This window comes from Vanessa cardui, chromosome 29 (assembly GCF_905220365.1).
Source record: "Vanessa cardui chromosome 29, ilVanCard2.1, whole genome shotgun sequence".
Lineage (NCBI taxonomy): Eukaryota > Metazoa > Arthropoda > Insecta > Lepidoptera > Nymphalidae > Vanessa > Vanessa cardui.
The window spans coordinates 1,784,826-1,806,982 of record NC_061151.1 but is presented as its reverse complement, the minus strand read 5'-3'; the positions used below and the strand labels follow the sequence as shown (position 1 = coordinate 1,806,982).

The window sequence follows — 22,157 nt, the reverse complement described above, 5'->3', positions numbered from 1 at the left end:
TATTATCTATCGTTCAACGACCTTGTAAATTATTGGTGTAAATAGGTATTTGACCACGGGATCTATTTAAGTGGAAATCGTATCACGTATTTCTAATGCTATTGGAACGCGAACGACAACAGACAACTTGGAAGTAACCGTCACAATCGTCCACACATTGGCGCTGTAAAATATTGGCCATTCATTACATCGCCAATGCTCCACCAACCTTGGACACTAAGATGTTATGTCTGTATTTCATCACACTTGCAGGTAATTGTGTCAGTTTTTAAATTCATTCCTTTATCAAGTCTTAAACTCTTAGTACGTTTTGTAACTAAAGCACTAAAACGACAACTGCATATAAAATTAAACTTACACTGTATGATAACTTGGTTCAAAATAGTGCAACATCTTTTGGACTACGTCTAGTTTTATGTCAACATGAAGTCTTTTTAATGGCGTAATAGGCTATTCGGCTGGTTTTTAAAATCCATTTTATATTATTTAGTAGAAGTTAAGGAAACCAGTAAAAGTTGAGTTTTTTATTTCTAGTACACATTTGCCGAAAAATATCATATTAGAAATTCCATATTTAAATAGCACGGTGGTACATAAAGTAGAAAAGCAAAGTTTACAAGAAAGTGACTTCATCATAAGGCCGACCAATCAGGACCGTTTTGTCACGTGACAAAAGTTTGTAAATTTGCATTTTTATTTATGGATTTTTGAAAAAATTAAGTATAATTTTTACCTTGGGTTAGTAAATAACCATTTTTAAACTCATAATATACACTGATTACAATAATTCACACTGATTACAATTTATTTTTCGCATTGTCAAATAGCCTATTATTATCATTCCATATTTAAATTAGATATGATATCTTCTACTGAATTGTCCAAATATATCTGTCAGTGTCATATATTCTCGATCGGTAAAGCAGATTATCGCTCACACTGAGCACGCGAAAATAGATCTTAAGGTGACGAACCTTTTCTTACCCCGACTGTACATCCATACAACAGAATGATATCATATAATTGTTAATATGATTTAATAAACTAAAAAAGGTTTTTCCGTTATGTTAATTATTATAAGTGAATACTTCTCTTCGATTTTTAATTATTATAAATAATTATCGAGAACGATAATGCGTTTATCATGATTCCAATCTATATCCTTAGTAATGTTTACGACGCGAATGTTTGTATGTATGGTTGTTTGTTATACATTAACGCAAAAAGTACGTCAACAACAGCCTGTAAATTTCCCACTGCTGGCTTAAGGCCTCCTCTCCCTTTTTAAAGGATAAGGTTCGGAACATATTCCACCAAGCTGTTCCAATGCAGAGGCAGAATTTCTATGACATTTGTCACATGCAGATTTCCTCATGCACAAATTAAGCACGTGAATATTCATGGCTCGCCAGGGTTTGAACCTGCAATCATCGGTTAAGATGCACGCGTTCTAACCACTGAGCCATCCGCCTCTTATAATAGATAAATACAATTATAATATATAGATAAGTATTCCATCCTTTTTTATCATCATCAATATAATCTTGTATTGAATAATATTTTTTTTCATTAATCGTCGTTTTATCTAATAGACCAAGATTTAGACCAATGATGTCATATTAGCTTACTGTCAAACGGTAGGTATTGACATACCTTATAAGAGTATTGGGGTCGAAGCTATCCCTAATGAGGTATGACTCATCTATAATAATATGATATTTTACATTTTTACATTAGACCTAACAAACTTGAACTCAAAGGTTCCACAATTTTTTTTATGGAATCGGTTGGCGAACCAGCATATGGGCAACCTGATGGTAAGTCGTCACCATCACCCATAGACAAAGACGCTGTAAGAAATATTAACTATTCCTCACATCGTCAAAGCGACACTAACCTTGGGAACTAAGATGCTATGTCCCTTTTATGTGCCTGTAGTTACACTGGCTTACTCATCCTTCAAACCGGAACACAACAGTACTGCGTACTGTTGCTTAGCGGTAGAATATCTGATGAGTGAGTGGTACCTACCCAGGCGGGCTTGCACAACGCCCTACCACCAAGTAAGTCTAACATCTGACGATAGACTCTAAAACGCAAGCGAAACCGCGGGCGACAACTTGTCGTACATAGTTTTACATCTCGTTAGTCTATTGCAGTCAATTATAAAGTTGAAGTACATTAATGATTTCACTATGCTCGGCGATTCTATTTGAAATCGCATCAGAAATGTGGCGATCCGTCAGAGAACCAAAGTCATCGACATAGCCCACCGGATAAGTAAGCTGAAGTGGCAGTCAGCTGGCCATATTTGTCGCAGAACTGATGACCGTCGGGTAAAACGTGTTCTAGAGTGGAGATCGTGTAACGTAGAGTAGGATGTCCTGACGGCTGACAGGAGCTGGATGCGAGTAGCCAAAGATCGATCACAGTGGCGTGCTATTGGAGAGGCCTTTTTCCAGCAGTGGACGAAAAGAGGCTTTTATGATGATGACGATAGCATTGATGATTCGGAAAACCTGTCGTGTCACTCGATAGCCTAACTAAGACCGACAGCTTGTCGAGCAATGACAAATTAACGAGGTATTGGCTTAACCTTGGCTACAAAATTAAATTCAACGATTATATACATTAGGTTGTAATAAAATATAATTGTTGTATTATAGTAAAAACTTGGTTTTTAACTAAGACGAAAGCGAGGCGGCAGAGAGGTTATAAATCAAGGAGCTTCTCCAAAACAAAAAAGTGGAGATACACGGTAGAGATGACCTGATCAGACTATCAGATGATGGCGTGTTACAAATCCAAGAACATTTACATTTTCTTGAATTGTTATAATGAATTATAAATAAATATAAGTGGTGCTGTCTGGGTTTGAACCCATAGTCATCGGTTATAATGCAGGCGCTATTACCACAGGTCCAATAACAACATCAATCGTGCCTCTTTCGAGGATAAGGTTTGGAACATATTCCACCACGCTTTTCCATGCGTGTTGGTGGTTTCCTCACGATGCTCTCCTTCACCATCGAGCAACAGATGAATTTTAAACACAAAATAAAGCCCAAAAATATTTAGTGTTACTTGGGTTTGAACCCACAATCATCGCTTACGACGCATGCGTTCTAACCATTGGGCCAACTCGGCTCAAATCCACATAACCTATTGCATTTTTGTATTACTTCACTAAATGTAATAAATGTAGGTTATTTAAATCACTTTCAACTAACCATTTCCGGAACTGAAGGCCGAATATAAATTCCGAATCCAACTTAACTAATCGAAACATTTAATTACTTACGTAACTTAATCGGAAAGTAGTAACTGGTGAGTTTCTTGATAGAATCTAAGTCAGAATCGGTGACAATTTAATTTGGATTAGTGGAATGCAATCAGTGGAAAGAAAGAATGCTTGTATTTTAACCAATGATTGCGATTTTCAAGCACAGCGCCCCAGAATTTCCATGTATTTGTAATTCGTCTTAGACTCGATGGCAAAAAAACTGGAGAAGCGTGGAATTAGCTCCAAAATTTATCATTGGAGAGGAGGCGTTCTTTACAGGCTGTCCTATAGTTTTACTATTGACAATTTGTTTATAAAAATTTCCTAAATTTCCTAAATTTATTAACTTGGCTCTGATTACAACGCTACCTGTTGATCTGTTGTTAAATCTACAAATATTCAATCAATGTGCTTCAATAATGGGTACAAAGCAAAGAAAAGTCTGAGTCTATTATTAATCTGTATTACTTACTGTACAAACGCCCATATAAACAGGTCTTAGACCATCTATGAGCCGCCATTGTTCTCTTAAGTCTTTCTTGGGATAGAAGATCACCACAACACTTCTAAAGCACCAACCTTAGTTAAGACGATGATGATTCCAACCAAACATATTTATTCACTACAAGTTTAATTGAATTTAGTACAACATAGTATCTTGTTGGACGAGGTTGCACTAAATCAAAAAACGATATATCATTCTATGTTAACGTAAGGCCACCAGAACCGGGTTGCTGGGTCATTCAAAGCATGTTTGGTTTGCAATCGTCATTGCTAAGACCAGTTTTACGTACTATTCGTATATATACTATATGTACTGCATTTATCGCCTTATGAATGAGTTACAAATACTGCATCAAGTACTGTTTTATCAACCGACTTCAAAAAGGAGGCGGTTATCAATTCGTTATCCAAATATAACAATAACTACATTATATAATCTTAAATCGATTTTTAAGTAGTCTAAGGAGTCTAGGAGGACTCTAAAAATATGTTGAATACGAAATAATTTTAATTACTTTTTAGTGCATATTCTTTTGTTTTAAAATAGTGTTTCGTTTGAAGTCGGTCTTTGTGTTAATTTTTTTATTTATACTAGCTCGTCTGCCTTGGTTACATCTCCGTGAAAGCCATCCTGTGGCGCCCTCTGAAAGGGGTACCGCTGGTTTTTTTTAGTGAATAGCGGTCTATTAGGGCGCAGTCCTGGACATTGGCTGATCCCATAATGGATTTTTCTTGCGTAATTTTACATGTTTGAATAATCTATGATATGCATTATGTATTTGCAAATATAAGAATAAATGAAACAAAGCTTCAGGAATAAACTTAAATAAATATACCTTTTTTAGTGTAATAGTGTTGTATTATTAATAAAGATATATTAATCAACAACTCTTTGTAGTGCACAATATAGCTGAGCTATTATCAAATCTTAACGATAATTAATCAAACTTTTATTTATCTTTATTCCTTTCATGATTGGAATAAACCGTATTATTCTTGTGTTCCGGTTTGAAGTGTGAGTGAGCCAGTGTAACTACAGCCACAAATGATATAACTTAGTCCATAAGATGGATGGCGCATTGGCAAGATAAGAGACGGTCAATTTTTTTATAATATGTACAACATTTTAAGTGATGATTTACGTACCTATTATAAAGACAAAGTTAAATACGTACTATATAGATCAAATATATATATAGCTGAAGTGCCATTTCTATCGTCTATTTATAAATTCTTTAGTGTACAGCGTGGGCGTTGCACGCCAACGCTTTCAGGAATTTAATATCGACACTATGGGGGTGGATTCCAGAGCAACCGAGCTATATTGACATTTATTACGAAATACTTATATCTTTAGTAAGTGAAGATTACATTAATTTGATCAATGATCAAAATCCATCGAATTAAAATTATATTTTATTCAAAAAAAATCATATAAGACAATATACTAATCAAATCAAATCTAAATAAACTTTATTCAAGTAGACTTTTACAAATACTTTTGAATCGTCATTTTACAATTAAGTGAAGCTACCACCGGTTCGGAAAGTAGATTCTACCGAGAAGAACCGGCAAGAAACTCAGTAGTTACTCTTTTTTAACATTTAAAAAATACAAAGTCAGTCATATTAATTAAATACAATTATTTAAATTAATATATCCTGCTTGGAATTCAACAGGTATTAACTCCACGCTCTTTTATCATCTATTAAATCTTGTATCGAATAATATGCTTTTTCTACCAATGTATTTTTTACAAACGATTTGAATTTACTAAACGGCAAAGTTAAAAATGTCTGCGGAATTTTATTATTATATCATTATTATTAATTATCAAGAAACTTCCTTTTGTAATTAAGTAGATAACTAGACCGGGTCTCAGGAGTACAATGTATTAACAAACAAAATGATTTGATATATGTAAATATTACTATCTTAATATTTGCATATGTACGTAGGAATCAATTAACTTCCTGAGAGAAGAAAATTGAAACTGGAGTATTAATTTCCAAAGTTAGCCTTTTATGGGTTTCCCTTACTCGATATCAAACCTCTATCGATCGAAATAATTAGTGAATCCCTTCAAGCGATTTTGGTACATATATGGTAACTCGAAAAATTAAAAATGTATTCACCCTCCATAAGTCGAAAAATTAAATATAAATATACAACGTCCTTTCTGGTCATTTTCAGAAATGAATTTCAGTTGCTTCGGAATAAATACCTACTTTTTAAACATTTTTGGAAAGCTAAGAAAACGGTTAATTTTTTTTAAAATAATCTGCAGAACAAGTTTTCATAATGTTTTTTTTTTATTTTTAAAGAAAAAAGTATTAAAATAATTTCGTTTTCCGTCTCGCATTTTTAAATTTGGACCGATAATATAATTAACGTTGAAATATTGACAAATAGTCAGTGTTTAATCGTTTTTTGTAAAACAGAATAAAAAAAATAGAATTTAATTGATACTTTTTTTGAAATAAATATTTGAAGTTGCATTTTTGACAAATTTTGAAAAAAGCTAAAAAACGTGATAACTCAAAAATGGTAAATTTTTGCACCATGCATATGCGTGTTAAAATTATTGCAAATGGTCAACCCTATCGCGTCCTAACGGACCTCGAATTACCAATAACCCTGTATATACTATTTCCGATTTCATAAAAATTAATACAAGATGTTTTCCCTCGTAAAATCAGAAATAAACATGTTGCTTATCGCTTTAATGTAAAAACAGATTATTGTAATTTTTTATTTTAGAGTGAGAGAGGAAATGCCTGCCTATCGCTGCGTATGCGTGAGAGAAAGGGACGAAAGACTGGCGTAACGCGTTACGTAACGAAGAGTTTACCCTCTAATAAGAAAGCTTGATAGCTTCTTATTGTAAACTTCAAAAATATGTATTAGGTGTATATAACAAGTGAGCAACATCATTATACATTTTTTTATGTGATAGGTGGCAAATTAGCAGAAGGCTCACCTGATGGAAAGTGACTACCACCGCCCATGGACATCTGCAACACCAGGGGGCTAGCAGGTGCGTTGCCGGCCTTTGAGGAAGGAGTACGCTCTTTTCTTGAAGATTCCCATGTCGTATCGGTTCGGAAAAACCGCTGACGAAAGCTGGTACCACAAAGTGGTTGCGCGAGGCAGAAAATGTCTAAGAAATCGCGCTGTTGTGGAATTTCGGACATCAAGGGTGAAATTTTTACGAGATGTCCGAAGGTGATACAGCAGAAAAAATCGGTAGAAGATTCGGTAGAAGATATAATTACATAACCTAATTACATTATTACGCGATCTGAACATACTAATTATTAATAAACATGTCTTTATCTACCATGTCGTATGATAATTAAGCTCGTGTTGAGATTAATTGATAACACTGTTAATTCTCGATATCTTTTTATTGTAAAAAAAAAATAATAGATATATATTTAGAACGAGGAAAATCGGCGTTTCTAATTATTGTTTTCGTAACCGACCTGCGTCAAATATTTCAGAAGATACGTACGATACTTACTCAGGGTATTTAATGCACAACCAAAAACACCAAACCAAAGACAATATAGAAAACTAATTAACTTTTTCTACATCGGCTCGGCTGAATCGAACTCGGGACCTCGGAGTGGAGAGCAAAGATGGCCCAGTGGTTAGGACACGTGTATCTTAACCGATGATTACGGGTTCAAACACAGGCTAGCACCACTATATATATGTGCTTAATTTGTGTTTATAATTCATCTCGTGCTCGGCGGTGAAAGAATACATCGTCAGGAAACCTGCATGTGTCTAATTTTATTGAAATTCTGCCACAGGTGCATTCCACCAACCCGCATTGGAACAGCGTAGTGGAATATGTTCCAAGCCCTCTCCTTAATGAGAGAGGAGGCCATTAGCCCAGCAGTGGGAAATTTACAGGCTGTTACTTACCTCGGAGTGAAATACCCATGAAAACCGGTGTACTCATTACTCGACCACGGTGGTCGTCTGTTGTAAAATCTCTAACAAAATGGCGCACCAATTATTAAATACCGTCATTCCTTTTGCTTTTATTTATTGTACTAATATTTAAATGATTGTTACTTATAAAATAGGCATATAAACAGACAAGAATAGAAGGAAGTAGCCTATTGTTTAAAAGCTAGGGGGTAAAATTGGGGATAAGGTTACACTATGAAGTTTTACAAACGGGTTCGGCTAGTATATGATGTTTTTAACAAAGTGGGAATATTCATTGTTGTATAACAATATATTTACAACAATGTTATGTATATTCACAGTAACATTAATCACTTTGATACAATCTGTACCAATCATTGTATGTGCACTAGAAATAAGGATAAGCTTATAACGCCAAGTTTCCGACTTCGCAGAGTCAATAAATCCTCGTTAAGGTAAGGTGTCCGTTTCTATAATAAAAATCCACGGAAACTTTTATCTTTGCCGTTTCATAAATTCAAATTATTTATAAAAATACATTGATAAGAAAACGTGGAGTTAATACTTTTTAACTTCCAGACCGGATATATTACATACATATATACAGTACTAACATTACTGTATTTTAAAAAAAGAGTAAGTACTGAGTTTCTTGCCGGTTCTTCTCGTTAGAACCCACTTTCGGTACCGGTGGTAGCTTCACTTAGTTGTTAAATAACGACACAAAAGTGCTTGTAAAAGCCTACTTGAATAAAGTATATTTTGATTTTTTTATGTTGAAATATCATAAACATATCACTTTCCAATAACAACTATTAGTGACGGTATCTTATCGTGGCCAATCGTATTTCGACTATGATATTCGCTTTTCGAATAGATAACCTCTCTATTTATAATCCTAAAGATTAATTTAGATTATAATAAAAATCAATGAAAAACAAGAAAGACATAAACACCAAAATATTGTTATTGGATAATGAGATTTATTATTATGTATTTAAATATCAATTTTCATTTTCATTAGAAACCAAAATTGGGAATTTAGATATAACTTATTATTCAATGTTACAAGGTGGTAAGGTTTTATACCCCTTATATATCACAAACTCATACTATATATATTATGTTCCAATTTTAAGACTATGTCAGTATAACTACAGACCCAGGGACATAACATATTGGTTCCAAACGTTGGTCGCGCATTGGCGGTGAACGTCTAATATTACCGCACCAATGTTTTTTTTTTTTAAATTCTAATCTTGACGAATATATGGGTCACCTGAAGGTTAGTGCTCACCAGCGCCTATAGAAAATGGCGCTGTAAGAAATATTAACTATTCCTTTCATCACCTATGCGCCACTAACCTTGAGAACTAAGATGTAATGTCCTCGCGTACACACACAATACTAAGTACTCGTTTGACCCAGACGGGCACAAAGCCCTACCACCAAGTAAATTGTCTATGATATACCATCTCGTGGTTCATTTCTCTGTCTGACTAGATACTTATCTAAAATCTACACTATCTACTTCGCCGAAATCGAGTTATAAATATAAAACACTTAACATCATATCAAATCGATACGATTCCAACAATATAGCACCATCATAATATTTACAACAAGAAATATCTATACATATAATAAAATTGGAGTCTGTTTGTAACATAAAAAACACTTTTATTAAATGATTACATTATATACATATACCAAAATAACTGTTTGTTCCGGCTAATCTTTGGAACGGCTGGACCGATTTTGATGGAACTTTCACGACTTGGACGACTAATGCGATAAGGAGTAAGTCATGTTTCAAATATTACTTCTTTGTTTAATGCAAACACGTACAAGGTCGCAGGAACAGCTGATAACAATGAAAGTTAGTATTTCAGCAATGAAACTATATCTTTAGATAATTGATAAACTATCTTAAGAAATAAGCGATCATTATTACAAATAACAACCTATCAGGGCGAGACTTTGACCTGTTCGAACTATTTTTTTTTGTCTTCATAATATCCTGGAGAACGAAGGCTAATACTTCAAAAAAATCTATAAAAATAAAAAAAGTAACAGCCTGTAAATTACCCACTGCTGGGCTAACGCCTCCTCTCCCATTGAGGAGAGGGTCTGGAACATATTCCACCATGTTGTTCCAATGCGTGTTGGTGGAATACACATGTTGCAGAATTTCGATGAAATTACACACATGCAGGTTTCCTCACGATGTTATCCTTCACCGCCGAGCACGAGATGAATTATGAACACAAATTAAGCACATATATAAGCGTAGGTTTGAACCCAAAATCATCGGTCAAGATGCACGCGTTCTAACCACTGGGCTATCTCAGCTTAAAAAAAATAATGCAAAAGAAAAATGCACAACAGCTGAAGGTATACGTTTCCAAGACGCTGCTCTAGGTAAGAAGAGATATAACTTAAAAAATAAAAAATATATATAAACCAACGTATTCGAGATGATCAAATCTCGAGATGATACAATCACAATATGATGAAAGATGGGAACCAACCAGGCTGAAATTCTTTCGTCACTTTGTATCAGGTTACGGTTTCTTTACCGAACCGAGAAATTAGCAACTGTTAGTTTTTTTACACATTATATAATTATAATTTAGTTAATAATATGTCGATTGACTATTCTCTAGAATATGTTGTAATGTAATATTTTAATTTTGCACGATTAATACTGGCCGAATGTCTGATGCTGGCCGGTAAGAAAGAGAATGTCAAGAAATCGAATGCGGCGGCAATGTTTGAGAATGAGAGGCTAAATTTATGATATAAAATACGGGATGTATTGTAAAACACGGATTAGTGGATAAAACGAATGTAAAAGTAGTGTCAATAAATGAATCTAGAAGAATATCGTCGTTTAAACTCGTGACCATCATCCTAAGACAACGGAACCGTAAAGTATCAACAGGTATAATACCAAAATAAAACTGCAAAAAGGAGAAGTCAGCACAACAACAACCCCCCTTCTTGCTAAACACTTGAAGAAAATAAACAACCCCCCCCCCCCCTAAAAAACCCGAAGGCAACCAATGATAACACTCACCCATTATCCTCGTCCTCCAGTAGCCGGTACTTCACGTTTCTTGACGGCATTTTGCTTACACTTAGACTTCACTTCAACCATCCATATTTACACTTGTAGACACTTCACTTGGTACAGTATGTCACATTCACTTTTAACTATATTTCATTTATATATATTTACATTATGTAGTTGTATGTTAACGCTGTATTTGAAAAGATTAGATAATTACGTACTGCACGATATGTAATATTAGTTTTCGCTTCCGGCTTCGACGGAGTTTAGGGGAGCGGTCTTAGGTGGTAGTTACAAAAAGAGTAACCTATGTTCTTCCTTATACTTCAACCTATACTCAGACCGAAATTCATCAAAATCGAATCAATGGTTCAGCCGTGAAAGCGTGACAAACGCGAAACGGTATCAATACTACGCCGCGGGCGACAACTAGCTTTGTAATAAAAAATATATATATAGTAATAATATAAAGTCTTGTCAATTTCTAATTAAATGACAGCTAATAGATCAATTGTGTAGTCTTTCAACTAAGAATTCAATCACATAATTCATAAGGCACCAAAAGATTAATATAATTACAAAACAGTACCAAATTTTTCTCAACCAATTCAAGTCCTACAAATCAAACTAAACCAACCAAAACAACACATACCACAGACTTAAACAACACACCTATAATTCCACAGTCACACAGATTAAAAAAAAATAATTAATAATTAAAATAAGAAAACTATTTATTTCATGGACACGATTGAATATCACCGCGCACAACTACGATATGTGTATACTTATCTTATAAACATAAGGCTAACCGCAGACGAGTAGATAAAACAAAACACTAGTGATTCGCCTCGGTTTCACGTGCAATTTATTAATACCTAGCTTCTGCTTGGTGGTAGGGCTTTGTGCAAGCCCGTCTGGGTAGGTACCACCCACTCATCAGTTATTCTACCGCCAAACAACAGTGCGCAGTATTGTTATGTTCCGGTTTGAAGGGTGAGTGAGCCAGTATAACTACAGGCACAAGGGACATAACATCTTAGATCCCAAGTTTGGTGGCACATTGACGATGTAAAGAATAGTTAATATTTCTTACAGCGTCATTGTCTATGGGTGATGGTGACCACTTACCATCAGGTAGCCTATACGCTCGTCTGCCAACCTATTCCATAAAAAAAATACCTTAAAGTATGGTATATTTTGTATCGTACGTACGCTTCTTCAATCTTGTATAAATTTCCTTTGAAAAGATTATATACAACTTCAAAAATCCCAGTCAACACTGTACTCTATCACGACGGAATATAAACTATTTTTAAAATACAAAAAAAAGCCGCGCGACTGCGATAGCGATATTAAAAACGCATCGTCTGTAGCCGCCCTTACCATAGATAACAAATACTTATACCGATAGGAACGTGTGAAACCGTGCGCAAAGGTTTATAGCACTCATTCATAGATAAAGATTGTTTACTAACCTATAATTATACAGTAGAATATTCATTTAAGCTCGTCTGCTACTTTAGCTCATTTTAAATGTTTTTGGCTGAGAGTCATTTACTAAAAAGTATAGTATAGTACGACACAACTTAGATGTAGCATCGGCAAATACAATAAAACCGATTACTGCCGATTTACACACCAAATAGAAACAGCTCCCTATCGCGCCATTCGACGCTCGAATTAGGCTTTTACAAGCACTTTTGAATCGTCATTTTACAATTAAGTGAAGCTACCGCCGGTTCGGAAATTAGATTCTACCGGGAAGAACTGGCAAGCAACTCAGTAGTTACTCTTTTCTAACATTTAAAAAAATACAAAGTCATGTTAGTTAAATACAATTATTTAAACTAATATATCCAGCTTGAAAGTCAAAAGGTATTAACTCCACGCTTTTTATCATCTATAAAATCTTGTATCGAATAATATGCTTTATCTACGAATGTATTTTTTACAAACGATTTGAATTTACGAAAACGGCAAAGGTAAAAATGTCTCACCAATAAACGAATATAACACTATATTGAATCATGATTCTTGACTTCGAATAATTCCAAGTAAAGCCACGTGTTCGAACCCGTCTCAAATAAAGTGAAAGTCATTACGCGAACGGAATCGCTTGCACCGGTTACGGCGACAAGCGTTCACTTTGTGCTATAAAAGAAATCACTATAATGAAAATATTGAATTGATAATTACGACCTCCGTGATCGAGAGATACCTCCTGGCTATTTCATCTCATATTAAATTGTTTAAATAATATATGAGACAAATAAAAAAATAAAAAAAAACCCGCTGAGTTTCTTTCGCCGGTTCTTCTCAGGTCATGGTATTTTCTTTTCCGAACCGGTGGTAGTGTTTCAATTGACCATCAATAGGAAAGTGTAATGCTTCTATATTGAATAAAGTTATTTGAGTTTGAGTACACCGGTTATCATAAGTACTCCGAGGTCCCGAATCGATGTAGAAAAAGTTCATTAGTTTTCTATGTATGTTATCTTGGGTCTGGGTGTTTGTACCGTCGTTACTTCTGATCTTCCATAACACAAGTGCTTTAGCTACTTACATTGGGATCAGAGTAATGTATGTGATGTTGTCTCAATAGCAAGTTTCTAGTCCGTTCATCTAGATCGCTGCCTACGGCCTGCAGTTACAGGTTTGTTAACATTGTACAGTTAAATAATATGCTTCTTGGGGCAAGGTATACGTTTCTATAATAAAATTCCACAGACATTTTTAACTTTGCCGTTTCATAAACTCAAACTATTTTGAAAAAATACATTAGTAAAGAAGGCATATTATTCAATAGAGGACTATACAGACGACAAAAAAGCGTGGAATTAATACTCGTTGACTTCCAGGCAGGATATATTACATATACATATATATATAATTGTATTTAACTAACATGACTGTATTTTTTAAATGTTGAAAAAAAGAGTAACTACTGAGTTTCTTGCCGGTTCTTCTCGGTAGGATCTTCTTTCCAAACCGGTGGTAGCTTCACTTAATTGTAAAATGACGATTCAAAAGTGCTTGTAAAAGCCTACTTGAATAAAGTTTATTTTGATTTAGATTTTCTTATCCATGTGAAGCCGGGTCGCTAATCATATATATAATCAAAGAATACTATATACAAGCTATTTTATCATCTATATAATCACGTAAAGTATAAGATCAATAGGCCTTATTCGTAAAAACTTTTGTAATATAGTATTTAAATTTATTTATCGATTCTTGAACGATATGCATAATTTTATCAACGAATTGCCTTTCTCCAAGACCAACGGACAGTATCATTTGTGTATTCTGAATACATAAAATTATCGAAACAGGAAAACATATTAATTATACTACCATTTAAACTACGTGTTTGTTTGACGGGTGAGCCAGTGTAAATAAAGATACGATATGTGTCTACTAAGGTTCATACCGCATATGGTGACCACCTACCACCACCTGGGACAGCAGTCAAAAAGCTAACAATCCGTTGTGTATTATCAACTATTATCATTACATAATATAAAACAAAGTCGCTCACCGCTGTCTGTCCCTATGTATGCTTAGATCTTAAAAATTACACAGCGGTTTTCTTATAGATAAATAGATTATTTTCTTTTTCTTTATGGTATACGTTGGCGGACGAGCATATAGGCCACCTGATGGTAAGTGGTCTCCATCACCCATAGACAATGACGCTGTAAGAAATATTAACTATTCCTTACATCGTCAATGCGCCACCAACCTTGGGAACTAAGATGCCCCTTGTGCCTGTAGTTACACTGACTCACTCACCCTTCAAACCGGAACACAACAATACTGAGTACTGTTGTTTGGCGGTAGAATAACTGATGAGTGGGTGGTACCTACCCAGACGAGCTTGAACAAAGTCCAAGTGATTCGAGGGGAAAGTTTTTGTATAGAAAACATAGACAATATAGTAAAGATACGCTGATCATTTTAGAAGTTTCTAATGTGATGTCGTAAATAAACAAATTCTGTAGTATAAAAATCAGTTGTGTTAATTTATTAAAAAAAAAAAAAACAATCTACCGACAAAACACTCTTATTTTATGTTTTTATCGAAATAAAGAATTTAACAATAAATTTTATAACACTAAATAGCTGATAATAATAACAATTAGAGATATAGTAATTATCAACGTGCCGACAGCATGACGACCGTCTAGCGCGAGATGATAAGGGGGCTCTAGTCTTTATTTTTATGTGTGAAGTATTGCTGGTGGCCCTACTGGCCTTTACAGCGTCACCGGACTTTCGGGCGAGAACTAATGTCCCGTGCCCTGAGGTTGAGCGCGGGGCTCGAATCTAAAGTTCGTCCTAAGAGTGTCTCCTATGATATCACACCTCGGCTCAGAACGAAGTCGGTGGGGTGTGATTCTAAGCACTGAATGAATTTACTGACGTCTCGGCCGCCTCCGTGACGTCACTAGTCTGGGTCCTCGTTTCCGACGGCGGAAACGCTGTGAGTGTGAGGTGTTCCCTAGTCTTGGAATCACACACCTTATATAGCCTGTAGCAGGTAGGTGTGGTAGGGATGACACTCCTTACAGTAGTATATTTAGTATTCAGTATTGCACCCGTGCGAAGCCGGGTCGGTCCGTAAGTTATTAATATTTAGTAAATATCAAACAATCAGTTCGAGAAACAATTGAATTATATTTAATTAGGATAACAATGTAGTTATTAACACGTATTGTCTATATTTGTTTATATTTATATATCTGTATCACAACAAACGCTATCTATTTGATAGCTCAAATGCGTACAATAGATCTTTTCACACGCAGTTATGTGTATAGTAAAGTAACAGCGTGTAAATTTCCCACTGCTGGACTAAGACCTCCTCACCCATTAAGGAAAGGGTTTGGAACATATTCCACCACGCTGTTCCAATGCGGATTGTAGGAATACACATGTGACAGAATTTCGATGAAATTACACACATACAGGTTTCCTCACGATGTTTTCCTTCACCGCCGAGCACGATATGAATTATAAACACAAATTAAGCTCATATATATAGTGGTGCTTGCCTGGATTTGAAACCGAAATCATCGGGTAAGATGCACGCGTTCTAACCACTGGGCCATCTCAGCTATATGTATACGCGGGCATTAGTAGGAGTGAGCTACGCTAGTACAATGCATTAGTCTGCGTGCGACGTCTGACCGTAACGTTAGCAAAAAAATACAAATAAGATTTTATTTATATTAATGAATGTATTATGTCGTATATAAGGCCATAAGGAATGGTTAATATTTTTTACATTTCCTATATCTTTGGTGGTGGTATTGGTCTAGACCACTTACCATCAGGTAGCCCATTAGAGCGTGCGCTTATGTATACTATAATAAAAACATAACACCTTATCTATATTAATATTATAAATGTGAAAGTAACTCTGTCTGTCTGTCGCTCTTTCACGACCAAACCGCTGAACTGGATTTGATGAGATTTGGTAAGAAGCATACTCCAAGAAAGGACATAGGCTACTTTGTTTGCCTGAAACATGACATGGTGGAATATGTTCCAAAAACCTTCTCCTCAAAGGGAGAGGAGGCCTTTAGCCCAGCAGTGGGTATTTACAGGCTGTTGTTGTTGTGTTTGTTGTATGACAACCAATACCCTAAAACACAAGCGACGCTGCGGGCGAAAATTATTAATTTATAAAGAAAATCAATATAATCAGTTAAATAGAAAAAAAAACCAATCCACTATCTACTCACATATATAAATTATACATATATATCACATACTGACTCGAAGCTACAAGTTTATCTTAAGTACGCACTTATCTGTTGTATATACAATGTTTATAAATAAAATTACAAAAAAAACAGTTGCACTGTGTAAACATATTGTCAAGTATATTTCGTTGAAAATATTTTATAGAATAATAACATATTTATTAGGAAATGTATGTCAGGGGGGGAGGTGCTTTCGGCTTCTTGGAAGGGAACACTGTCCGTGTGGCCAGGAAGCCGAAACGGAAACAAATGATTTGTAACCGGTCGCTAGTAAAAGTATTTCAACGAACGAACAACGAGTAAAGTAACAGCCTGTAAATTTCTTACTGCTGGGCTAAGGCCTCCCTCTCCCATCAAGATTTGGAATATATTCCAACACGCTGTTCCAATGCGGTTTGGTGAAATGCACATGTGGCAGAACTTCTATGAAATTAGACACACGCCTACCTCACGATGTTTTCCTTCACCACCGAGCACGAGATGAATTATAAACACAAATTAAGCACATGTATATAGTGGTGCTTGCCTGGATTTGAACCCGAAATCATCGGTTAAGATGCACGTAATCTAACCCCAAGCCAAATAAATAATATTTGACAAATTGACGCGGTATTTGTAAGATTGAATATTATAGCCGTATACAACAAAGAGTTATTAGTAATTACGAACGAAGAGTTCATTCATTAATTCATTTTAAATAAAGAATAATATTTTCAGTAATTAATATTTTTATTGAGCAGAGATGGCCCAGTGGTTAGAACGCGTGCATCTTAACCGATGTTTCCGGGTTAAAACCCAGGCAAGCACCGCTGATTCATGTGCTTAATTTATCTTTATAATTCATCTCGTGCTCAGCGGTGAAGGAAAACATCGTGAGGAAACCTGCATGTGTCCAATTTCATAGAAATTCAGCCACATGTGTATTCCACGAACCCGCATTGGAACAGCGTGGTGGAATATGTTGCAAACCTTCTCTTGAATATTTGAGAAATATATACATGATAATCAATCATGTGTATATAAACTTTAGTAATTGCTAATTTATTAACATAAGAATTAACAACATTAAATGCTTAAATATATATATACAAATATGAACTAAAACTAGTTACTGTATAAATCTTGACCGCGTGGAATGGTGGCAAGAATGCTAGCAGCATTTCCCCGTTGAATAGCAATTCCGATCCTCTGGGCAAAAAACGAACCAGCCCTCTTGTCACCAGTGGAGGCAATGAGGCGAGGTGTTATACTTTTGATGAAGCTTTTGTGTGGAAATTTTATCAAAGCAAATTCAGTTTGGATGTGTTTGAACACAATCGTGCTTCGGTCCTACGTTTGAAGTCAAATCAAATCAATTTTATTCAAGTAGAGTTAGTTCACAATGATGCGTTAATTAAACACTACCACCGTTTCGGTGTGCGTTTTTGTTTGTGTGTTAGTATTAACAGCAATACATAAGTTAATAACGTTTCCTAGTTTCGGACATGTGTGTGTATGAATGCAGAATATAAAGCTTTCAAACACTTGCTTTTATTAAAGTTACTAGACCCGCCCCGGCTTCGCACGGGTGCAATACTGATACTAAATATACTACAGAATTTGTTTATTTACGACATCACATTACAAACCACTAAAATATCAGTGTTTCTTTACATAGTCCATGTATTATATGGAAAAACTTCATCTTTTAAAAAAAAACGGCATCAAAATTCGTCGCGAAATTTCAAAGATCTAAGCATACATAGGGACAGACAGCGGTAAGCGACTTCTATATTATGCAATCATAATGAATATGCCGGAAAATATGATCAATTTAACATTAGCAAAATTTAAAAGTTTATTAATAATAAATAAATAAATCTTATCATTCATTAAAAGAGTACTCTTTAAAAGAAAAAGCGAATGGATTTGGGTTCGAGTTCAATTACAAGACACGAATTATTGAAAAGATCAGCTATGCGTGTTCCTTGCCGTTTCTTATCTTATCTGGTGGCTGCTTTCCGAAACGGTGGTAGTGTTTAATTAAAGCATCATTGTGAACTCGACTTGAATAAAATAGATTTGATTTGACTTCAAACGTAGGACCGAAAATCACGATTGTGTTCAAACACATCCAAACTGCATTTGCGCTTGATAAAATTTCCACAACAAACGTCCAAAAATATACTAACTATATGCATCACCATATACCAAATTTCTGTATTGTATATTTACTTATTTTATTAATAGATTCATGTTATTTTATTTATTACTACAGCACCACCGTTTTATCTTGCTGGAAAAAGAGGTTACGCGCTTCCCCACCGTGATGGAAGTGAGGGGGGTATGTGGGACTCCCCGAAGGCATGGACGCCGAGTGCGCTCTGGTACACCGGAATACCCACTAAAAAACCAGCGGTACCCTCTCCGACTTTTCGGAGCCACAGCACCACCTATCTCTTATTCCATAAGCTAACCTAACCAACACCGTTGTTTGCCTGGATGAGATCGCTACGTAGCGATAAGGTAGCCAAAATTGTACCTATCTATAATTTAGACTGAATCTATTTAATTTCTCTCCGTGGTGTACTATAACCTCAACATAATCAACAGCCTGTAAATTTCCCACTCCTGGGCTAAAGCCTCCCCTCCCTTTTGAGGAGAAAGTTGCGAACATATTTCACCACACTGTTCCAATACGGATTGGTGGAATACACGTGTGGCAGAATTTCAATGAAATTTCAGCAGATATCCTCACGTTTGGTGTACAATAAAGAAAAAAGTAAAGTATATCAGCCTCCTATCACATGAGTGAAGACAAATAAACAACTCTGACCTTGAACTGACGCGATATCATTGGTCGAATTCTTGACTAATCTCTGATAAGCTTTATTGTTACGCGAAAAATTGCGTTTTGTGACATCCAAGTTTGGATTGTCTTTGCTTTCAATATAAGTGTTTTGAGTCTTTCGATAGTTTAGACAAACTTCAAGATATAGACTGGTTTCAAAATATTATTAAATAATCCTTTTAGCAGACAGTATGTATATATATATTTATATATAGGGAATTGCGCTAATTATTACGGAGGAATATTTTTAACTGAATCACGCAAAAACGATTAAATCGATCTGAATGATATTTAGACTCAGACATACACATTGATTACTTTTTATTCGAGAGAAATTTACCCAAAATCTGTCCACTTTCAAAACGCGCGGAAGCTGTTGGCGGAAGCCAGCATGTTATATAACTATGTATGTATATATTTATAACTTTAAAATTAATAATAAATAAATATTGGACAACATCACATACTACTCTTTGGCATTTTATATCGGCAGGCGGACGAACCTATGAATATGGCCCAATAGGGCTGTAAGAAATATTAATATCATTCCTTAAATCGCCAACGCACCATTAATTTTGGGAACTAAGATGTTATGTCCCTTGAGCCTATAGTTACACTGGCTCATTCTTCAAACCGGAACATAACAAAAGTATTGTTATTTCGGGGGTAGAATATACGATCGTAGGTGGTACCACCAAATACGACCGTATTCGATTACGAACAACTGTAAATGTGTTAACAGATTTGACATCTTTATAAATGTATACAACCTACAGAATCATTTTTTATTTTTATTTTTTTTATTTATTATTTTATTTTACACCACATTGAGAAGTAAAAATAAATATAACATAGATTTGGCCTTGATACAACTATCATAAGGTGGGATTACCACCAAATCCTGTAGTGTAAAGTATGGCCGAACCCAATAATGAAACAAATACAGGCTGTTGATTTTGCTGGACATTTTTTGTAACACCCATTCAAAAACATTACCTAGAACTTTCTTAGAGAGCTGAGATGGCCCAGTGGTCAGAACGCGTGCATCATAACCGATGGTTTTGGGTTCAAACCCAGGCAAGCACCACTACATATATGTGCTTCATTTATATTTATAATTCATTTCATGCTCAACCTGCATGTGTCTAATCATCGAAATTCTGCCACATGTGCATTCCACCAACCACCAACCGGCATTGGAACACCGTGGTGGAATATGTTCCAAACCCTCTCATTAATGGGAGAGGAGGCTTTAAACCAGCAGTGCGAAATTTACAGGCTATTACTAAAACTTTCTTAAGCAAATATTATCTTTTCTATATTATTATGGTATGGTTAACAGTTTATAAAATCCTACACTTAACTGTGAAATAGACTACACAGTCAACTAACCGGGATAACAAGTTTAGTACATGTATTTATAATTTCTAGAACATTATTTGGATTTTCCAGAGATCCGGCTTCGAACGTGTGCAATGCAGTTTAGTATCACTTAATATACTGCAGAGTATTTTGCACTGTTCAGTTTTTTTTTAATTCTCTACAATATTGTGCATGTATTATACATTCAAACCTTCATCTTGAATCACTCTATCTATTACAAAAAACCGCATCAAAATCCGTTGCATAGTTTTAAAGCTTTAAGCATACAGATATAGGGATAGAGAAAGCGACTTTGTTTTATACTATGTAGTGATACATCAGTACTTTAGTGACAGTTGGGCGAGTGAGCCAGTGTAAATACGAATTCTAGTGATAACGTTATAATCACTGGTTGATACTGAAAATATAATAACATTACAAGATAACTTCATCATATCTTAATTATTTTCACTATTCTCCTTTCTCACAGACACATGCACACACACACACACACACACACAAAACACTACACAAATCCTAAGCTAGACTATACTAGGCAGAATGTAATCAGGTCTTGGCATAATAAAAAAAACAGTACGAAAAAAGGCTTAGACATCGATTGAATTGTCAGACAATACTTTTAAATTTTGAAAATAGAATTGTATTATCAGTTAAAAGTTAAATAAACTATATCTAATTAAGTATATATATGAAAGATATATTTAATATTTTTCACACTATGTTGCAAGGTTTAATACCGTTTACACTTTAATAAAAAAAAAATTAACCATGAAAGAAAAAACTATAAACGTCACACAGAATACACAATAAATCACGAATGCACAATTTTTAATTAAAACTTCAATTACAAATAAATTTCCCGCGTAAAACGTCTCGTAACTTTTTAATTTCACACGATATTAAGCGAAGACTTTCAATAGAAAGCCAAGTCGATGTCCGCTGTGGCGTAATCGCGAATAACATAAAACTGACTGACTCCGCTGAGTACCAGCCGCTTGTCGAGTTAAGTGTTGTGCGGATTTTATCGATATCGATAAAAGTGTCGATATTAATCAATAAATAATTTCATTATAAACAAAAAATATTTTCACACCAGGCGTTACCAGGAATTCCCAATCGAATCAGGCATATTATTCGATACAAGATTTTGTAGATGATAAAAAACCTTGGAATAAATAACTGTTGACTTCCAGGCAGGATACATTACATAGATATATAATTGTATTTAACTAATATGATTGTATTTTTTAAATGTTGAAAAAGAGTAACTACTCATTTTCTTGCCGGCTCTTCTCGGTAGAATCTACTTTCCGAACCGGTGGTAGATTCACTTAATTGTTAAATGACGATTCAAAAGTGCCTGTAAAAACC

The 22,157-nt window shown here is 35.0% G+C and overlaps 1 protein-coding gene across 1 annotated transcript in view; it reads right to left on the bottom strand.

Moving 5' to 3' along the window:
• LOC124541888 (copper-transporting ATPase 1) overlaps positions 1-21,741 on the bottom strand; it is a 77,239-nt gene extending 55,498 nt beyond the window's left edge. The window contains exons 1-2 of the mRNA XM_047119800.1: positions 21,554-21,741; positions 10,809-11,133 (exon numbers count right to left, since the gene is read on the bottom strand). Coding sequence (XP_046975756.1) covers positions 10,809-10,858 — 50 coding nt within the window. The 5' untranslated portion in view covers positions 10,859-11,133; positions 21,554-21,741. The remainder of the gene's footprint in view (positions 1-10,808; positions 11,134-21,553) is intronic.
• Positions 21,742-22,157: the final 416 nt, after the last annotated feature.